Here is an 8241-nt window from a genome sequence, read left to right on the forward strand (position 1 = left end):
TGTTTGAAGAAAGCGCTGTAAAAGGTGCATTCTTATTTTAGTTTTATTAAAAAACGCTGTAAATGGAATTTTTGAAAAGTATTTTTTGTTTTTTATGGCATTTTTTTAGAAAGCGCTGTCTTTTAATTTTTTTTTCCAAAATCATTTTCATCCAGAATCAGTTCACACTATCATTTCACAATCAGTACACAACAACATAACTATATAACTTTATAATTTAACTTTATAACTTTACATATTTACACAATCAGTTCACAACATATTCATATACATATTCACATATTGACAACAGCACAGAACTATATACATATTCATATAACTAAATATTCACAACTTTTCAAACGTTCCCTATTCATATGCATATAACTATCAGAACTACACAGAACAGAACTACCATATATTCATATAACTATCTCTTGCAATATGTCATTTCCCAGCAAATCAAATAATTTTCATTTCAATCACATACTGACACCAATCTTCCTTTATTTCAATTAGATCTCTTTCAGAGTATGTTGAACTGGAATTGTCATAGTACTGTGCGATATAAAAATTGAATATAAATAAGTTAGAATCAAATATATACATAGTTTATATATGAAAATCAAATAATGAAAATACCGTACCGTTTCTGGGATTACAGTTTGATTCATATCAACAATCTCCTTCATGAATCGCAATATATAGTACCCACAGTCGATGTCGTTAGTTTGACGAGGACACTATAAAATAAAACATATAAGTCAATAAATATTTGTGCATTGATTGTAAATGAAATTTTAAAAGCATATATTTCAAACCTTTATTGGAATCCATGTGATGTTTGTAAGACCCATAATTTTAAAGTACCCTTTTATGTATTTTTGGTATATTTTGGATTTTGACTCGGAGGCTTTTAAGCCAAAGTTAATAATATTTTGGAGTTTTATAATCAAAAAGATATTTCGATGCCAATTAGAATTTCTCGTCGATAAATAAATTGAATTTAACTGCGGTAAATACTTTACGGAGAATTTAAGGCGTTTCGGGTGAAACGGTAATTTAATAAATATCTAGATTTTGAGATATTTGTTAAGTTATATTTATTATATTTTTATATGTTTGTTTGGAGGGAAAAAGAAAGGAAAACTAGAAGGAAGGAAAAGGAAAAGGAAATAGTATATAAAGGAAGGAAGGAAAAAGGAAGAAAGGAAAAACAAAGGAAAGAAAAAGAAAGGAAGGAAATTTCAAAATTTCCATCTCCTTCCTCTGAGCTTCACGCAAGCAACCCAGAAAATCCATCCTTCTCCATTTTTCGTTTTCGTTGCTTCCTTTTCTTCAAAGCTAGTGACCCAAGGTTGGGTGTGAGTTAGATGGGCGTTAAGAATGGGGAATCTCTTAATGTCTCGGTTACTTAATATTTTGTTTTGAAAACCGTTTAAGTTAACTGGACGTTAAGGAGGGGGAATCTCTTAATGTCTCGGTTACTTAATATTTTGTTTTAAAGAAAAATCGTTTAAGTTAACTGGGCGTTAAGAATGGGGAATCTCTTAATGTCTCGGTTACTTAATATTTTGTTTTGAAAACCGTTTAAGTTAACTGGACGTTAAGGAGGGGGAATCTCTTAATGTCTCGGTTACTTAACATTTTGTTTTGAAAACCGTTTAAGTTAACTGGGCGTTAAGAATGGGGAATCTCTTAATGTCTCGGTTACTTATTATTTTGTTTGGAAAATTGTTTAAGTTAACTGGGCGTTAAGAATGGGGAATCTCTTAATGTCTCGGTTACTTATTATTTTGTTTGGAAAATTGTTTAAGTTAACTGGGCGTTGAGAATGGGGAATCTCTTAATGTCTCGGTTACTTAATGTTCGTTTTTGAAAATCGTTTCAGTAAATGAGTATTAAGAATGGGGAATCTCTTAATGACTTATTTACTGAATGTTTTGTCTTGAAAATCGTTAAGTTAAATGAGAATTAAGAATGGGGAATCTCTTAATGTCTCGCTTTTTTATGTGTGTTTCGGTAAATCGTGCTGACCCGGGATAGGTGGCACCTTGGTAAACAGTACGGGCCCGTGATAGGCAGTACGTTTACGATTTACGTTTGGTAAGTCGTGCTGACCCGGGATGGGTGGCACCTCGGTAAACAGTACGGACCCGTGATAGGTAGTACGTTTACGACTTACGTTCCTGAGGGAATTGTGTTTGGTAAGTTGTGCTGACCCGGGATAGGTGGCACCTCGGTAAACAGTACGGACCCGTGATAGGTAGTACGTTTACGACTTACGTTCCTGCGGGAATTGCGTTTGTCCGTGAGAGACTGCGCAGGGGTTTGTCCGTGAGAGACTACGCCCTGGTTTAAGTTAGATGAGAATTAAGAATGGGGAATCTCTTAATGTCTCGTTTACTCGTGTATGTTTTGGTAAGTTGTGCTGACCCGGGATAGGTGGCACCTCGGTAAACGGTACGGACCCGTGATAGGTAGTACGTTTACGACTTACGTTCCTGAGGGAATTGTGTTTGTCCGCGAGAGACTACACCCTGTTGATTTGTGAACTGTTGGTTCATTTTGTTTGTGTAGTAATGTGTTATAAATGCTAAGTGTTATGTTTTGGAATTTGGTGATAACATGTTTGATTGCAATACCATTTCGAAATCCATGATGTCGTAGTAATTGTGTTATCAGTGTTAAGTGTTAAGAATTGGGATTATGCATGAATGTGATTGAGTTAGTTTATGAATTTTTGAAAGAATACACAGGTAAATCGATTTCCCAATCGATTGGATGGAAGTCAGGGGCTTGGCCAAATGAACAAAATCGATTAGCCAATCGATTTTGTAATCAGTTTTTCGAAAATCATTTACGAAATCGATTGCCCAATCGATTGGGCCTAAGTCAGGGACTCATCCATATTCGACCAAATCGATTTGGAAATCGATTGGCCATTAAGTCAGGGGCTCAGCTATCCTGTCAATCGATTGCCCAATCGATTGAATCAAGCCAGAGTTCAAAATTTCACTAAAAACCTTCAGGAAATCGATTTGGAAATCGATTGGTATTAAGTCAGGGGCTCCGTTATCCTGTCAATCGATTGCCAAATCGATTGATTCAGCCCAGGATTCTATTTTCGTTAAAAACCTTTACCCCAATCGATTGCCCAATCGATTGGCTCAATGAACATCCTCAGTTTGAGTTAGATGATTGATTTCTCATTGACTTATCCATGTCTTGTTTTATTATGTGTTAATTAGGAGATCGAGAACTGCATTTTACCTTCATTTTAATTGGCAATGTATTGTATGAACTTTTCGCATATTGAAAATCCTGTTAAGGTGCATGCTTAGTTGAAAAGTTGTTTTGAGCATTTCAAAAAGCAATGTATTGTATGAACTTTTCGCATATTGAAAATCCTGTTAAGGTGCATGCTTAGTTGAAAAGTTGTTTTGAGCATTCAAAAACTTAATTGCTATGTGTTAACTGTTATTTTCTGGTTGGTGACCCTTTACAACTATTGTGGAAATCTGGGCTTTGCCCTCAGATGAGAGTCAGGACGGCCCTACCGGTTCGTACCCTACGGACAGGAATGGAGATGGGAACGCTTGACTGCAGTTACGTTAGGAGGATCTCACGGGGCGCGTGGAGATTACTCAGGGTGTATAGCTTTTTGGTAGGATGATCAGATTAGGATGATGTATAGGGACTAGGGGTCCTTCTTTTTGGTTTGAAGTATTTTTAGTTTGGAAAACTGTACTTATACAAATATTATCAGTTTGATATCATCTTTGGATGGGTTCCATGTACCATTTGATGTTATGTAAATGTTTTGGATTTATAATTGGAGAAACTTTTCCGCTGCGTAAATTATAATGACTCAATTATTTATCCAAAAGCATTTCCTGATTTATTTCTTTGTTCGCTTTTAATTACTTTTAGAAAAAAAAATATACCCTCGCTTTGAAAAACGGGGTGTTACAATGTTATTCGACTTTTGCTTCGACACTGTAGCACCTCTTTGAGCTCAAAAAACTTGTAAAGTACTATCAAATAAATAAATGTGATTATTATAGCATTAACAAACACATTATTTATATATGTAAGAAATAAATGAATATTACTTACATGTCGAACATAGTTTTTATATCGGAGTGATTGTTGTAATTGTCGTGCAAGGGATCTAAATAGTATATAACTTCAGATGTCGCATTGATTGCAAATAGCACCCAATGTGCCCTACAACAACAAAAATTTGGTTGGCAATTTTGTTTACACAACTAATAAATTAAGATCTCATAAATTAAAAAAGATATAATAAAGAATATATAATTACGTACCCTGAATTATATGGTGCAAGGAACAACTTATCTTTCTCTCTATTTCCTAATAGGATATCTACAACGTATTTCTTTACATTCACTAGATCGAGTTTAAACATCGAAAGCTTATGCGAAGACAAGAATGAAAATCTATTTGACAATCTGCGTGTGCACACCAACTTCTCATACAAAAACCTTCAATGAAAATTTCAAATTAGATTAATTACCAATAAATGCAATTAAAAGTAATTTTTACCCAATGTATAAGCTGATGACAGTAGCACTCAACTCCTTATGGTTGAGAAGTTCGTATATGTGCTCTTTTTCAAGTAGTCCTTCATACTCATCTCCGAATATAGCTTTATCCATGCTTATGATGTGTGAATCATTGTTGCTGCCCCAATTCGTTTTTACCTGTATGTCAAGACACGACCACATCAAGCAAGGCATGACTGACTTATTTTCCAATCCAAATTTTTAGCAGCAACTTTGGCAGCTTTATTACCCTCTAGCTTTTGAAGTTTGTCAGCTTTATTACCCTCCAATTTTTGAAGTTTGCCGACTTTATTTTTACCACGAAAATCCAATTGTGGTGCGGCAGCTGGTTTGCTGTGCGGGTGATTTATTGGATTGAATCTGAAAAAATGAGGTTAATTAGTTTGTTAGTTTATTGAATCTGAAAAAATGACAAACCTTACAGAATAAATGTGACAAACCTTTTCCGGCGATGTGACTGACTCGTTTCTGGGAATATTGTTATCATTCCCTTTAGACTTTGTTTGAATCTAAATAAATGTGAAATTAAACAGAAAAAAAAAATCAGCAATTAAGTATAATCAATCATAATCATATATCGTGCAATTAAATATACATATCAATTAAGCATACATTTCAATTAATTAAACATACATTGTCAAGGGCAACAAGATGTGTGGGTCATGCCACATAACTACCAATTGCTTCGCCCAAATACTTCATATATGCATCACTTCCGGTATAGGCAACGATGCATTTGGTTCCAAAGCAATAACTGGTGATACTTTGACATGGCCCGCAGGAATCGCTGTGTTGTGCAATACTTCTCCCAAAGTATTGTACAATGTTTCTTTTCCGACCTTGTGATGAGTAGGGGAGGATAAGTACAACACGCAAGGAGTGACACCCTAAGTCAATGGTTAATACATAAGTATGTGAAACAATTAAGTTGAATGAATTTCTTATTTTATTAAGTAATTAATTACCTCGGGAAGACTTTTGAGACCAATGTTACAACTCGCGTTTTCACTCTCCATTTGTATTTCATGTTGGAGCTGATCCGGAAGTTCTTTTCTTTATTTGTCTTCACCAAGAGTGCCAGTTGCTCTGATAGGAATTTGAGCTTCTCTAATACTACCTAATTAAATGGATTTTGGCGCTTCTCTTGTGAAAAATAGTTTTTAGGAGTTACGCCAAATCCTTTCCCCTTACGTGACCGGAATATTCAGGAACATTGAACACTTTACCGAGAATGTCCCTGCAACTAGCTTTGTTGTTCTCTTGATTTTCCGAACTTTGTTCGTGATTCTCCTAAAATACATGTAGGATTAAAAAGATAAGTTCAATATCATTTTTAAAATACATTATTAAAAAATATTAAAGTGATAATATACTTACACAAAGTTCTATTACTTTTTGAACATTTTCGTTATCAACCACTCCATCTTTATTTACACGAGCTTCCTTCCACAAGATATGACGACCCAACGGTTGATCGGATTGGGTGTCTTGTAGCTATTCGTTAAGATCATAAACAAAATATTAATTATAAATTATAGTTTATAATGTACTACATTATATAAAAGTGGTGTTTAATTACTAACAAGTTTTCTGCTTTAGACGTGCATATCGCATACGAGATTTTTTGTATGGGTGCGTCGGATTTTTTGCCCTCTCGCGATTTGCCTTACTTATATTCTATATAAAAAAATAACAATCGTATAAAAATTTAAAATACGCTATGAATATGAATAATAAAACACAAATGCTAATAAATTAATCATTTACCACAAACGCGGGGTCTGAACGTTTTGCTACAAATGCGCTCTATTCTTCATTTGATATATAATGTTTATATATTTTTGGAGCTTCATCATTCATATTTCCTTCACGATCTTTTATATAGCACTTTGAGAGGTGAGATCTAAAACCCCGGTGTATTTTCCTGGCAACTCTCAACATGTAAGTCTTTCTCACCTCGTCAACAGCAAAAGCAGTCTGCAAACAAAATAAAGATATAGTTTGAGTAAAGTATTTCAATGGAAAAAATTATAAGTAACAAAAAAGTGGATCAAAAAAGTTACTTGTATATCAGTCCACATTATATCTTTCGCATCCTTCAACGCCTTATCTCTCCAATCGTCAATTGTGATAGGGATATTCTGACGGACAACAGCTCCAATATAACTTACAAACATGGAACTGTTCGGGTCAATTGGTTGGCCACTCTCATTCCATCCAACCTAATAAACTCATATAGTAAGTACATGCTTTCAAAAAAGATAAAAAAATAAACAGCAAAGTATAGTATACCTCAAATTTTATGCCACTACTCCTTGCTTTTATGACATTTTGCATGATGGTTGCACCACGTTTGACTTCATTTTCATAAGTCTTAGTGTTGACAACTTCCTCATTTTGACGATCTAAATCCTTGTTGGTATCCATTTATCTACAACAAGTTCAACATGCAGCTCAATATAACTTCAACAAGTTCAACATGCAGTAGTCTAAGTACGTAGCAGTATAAGTTCAACATGCATTTTAGTGAAACAAAAAACTAATAAATACAATACCTAAAAAATAGAAGAACAGTAGGGTTACGGTGCAGAAATACGAACAAAGAAGAACAACGCAGAATTACGAATGGTTCGTAGGAGAGTAGGGTTCGCAGAAACGGGCGTATGAAGTTTACGTAATGGAGAGTAGGGTTCGCAGAAACAAAGATGGTTCGCAATGACAAGGAGAATGAAGAGGAAACAAACGTATGAAGTTTACGTAATGAGAGTTAGTAACAATGCAATATTGTTCGTAGGGTTCGCAATGAGAAGGAGAATGAAGAGGAGGAGGAAACAAGCGTATATGAATTTTACGTAATGAAGAGGAAACTGAAGTGGTTTACCGTTATATATAAAACTCTACTACAACGCTTTTTTGAAAAAACGCTGTAAAAGACCTCCTTATTTTATTTTTTTAAAAGCCTTTTACAACGCTTTTCCACAAAGCGCTTTAAGAGGCTTCTTTGTTTTATTATGTGCAAGCGCTATGTGACCCTTTTACAGCGCTATTCCACAAAAGCGCTTTAAAAGGCTTCTTTGTTTTATTATGTGCAAGCGCTATGTGACCCTTTTACAGCGCTTTTCCACAAAGCGCTTTAAAAGGCTTCTTTGTTTTATTATGTGCAAGCGCTATGTGACCCTTTTACAGCGCTTTTCCACAAAGCGCTTTAAAAGGCTTCTTTGTTTTATTATGTGCAAGCGCTATGTGACCCTTTTACAACGCTTTTCCACGAAGCGCTTTAAAAGACTTCTTTGTTTTATTATGTGCAAGCGCTATGTGACCTCCTTATTTATTTTAAAGGCTTTTTATAGCGCTTATTGACAAAAGCGCTGTAAACGTACAAAGTTTATGTTCTTCCAAATAATTAGTATATATATATATATATATATATATATATATCAATGCTAAATTACATGATCAAATCATATTGGGATGATCAATTAAAGTTCAAGAAAAATTCTCAGTACTCAAACAAAGCTTTTTCAAGTTCAATATAAGTAGAAAATCAGTTCTGGCAGGTCAAACACTTAAATTACATGAACTTAGTATAAAACACTAAGATCAAGTTAAATATAAGCAGAAAATCAAATACAATTCAAGTTAAATATTAAAATGCTCAATTCTGGCAGATCAA

The 8241-nt window shown here is 34.3% G+C and overlaps 1 protein-coding gene across 1 annotated transcript; it reads right to left on the reverse strand.

The window, feature by feature from the left end:
- Positions 1–205: 205 nt before the first annotated feature.
- Positions 206–4789, reverse strand: LOC140920928 (uncharacterized). The gene is made up of 5 exons (XM_073370256.1): positions 4582–4789; positions 4311–4487; positions 4099–4209; positions 627–722; positions 206–537 (listed from the first exon to the last, which is right to left on the reverse strand). Exons 1-4 carry the CDS (start codon positions 4740–4742, stop codon positions 668–670), a joined length of 504 nt encoding a protein of 167 aa, XP_073226357.1. The 5' UTR covers positions 4743–4789; the 3' UTR covers positions 206–537; positions 627–667.
- Positions 4790–8241: the final 3452 nt, after the last annotated feature.

Source organism: Cicer arietinum, chromosome 6 (assembly GCF_000331145.2).
Source record: "Cicer arietinum cultivar CDC Frontier isolate Library 1 chromosome 6, Cicar.CDCFrontier_v2.0, whole genome shotgun sequence".
NCBI classification, from domain to species: Eukaryota; Viridiplantae; Streptophyta; class Magnoliopsida; order Fabales; family Fabaceae; genus Cicer; species Cicer arietinum.

What these genes read in the sequence shown, in the direction of transcription:
- LOC140920928 (XM_073370256.1), bottom strand. Translation starts at nt 4,742, where the DNA reads ATGCCTTGCTTGATGTGGTCGTGTCTTGACATACAGGTAAAAACGAAT. An exon ending in CTTGCACCATATAATTCAGG is followed by an intron (nt 4,210 to 4,310) that starts GTACGTAATTAT and finishes TTGTTGTTGTAG; the next exon opens with GGCACATTGGGTGCTATTTG. An exon ending in ATAAAAACTATGTTCGACAT is followed by an intron (nt 723 to 4,098) that starts GTAAGTAATATT and finishes TTTATTTTATAG; the next exon opens with TGTCCTCGTCAAACTAACGA.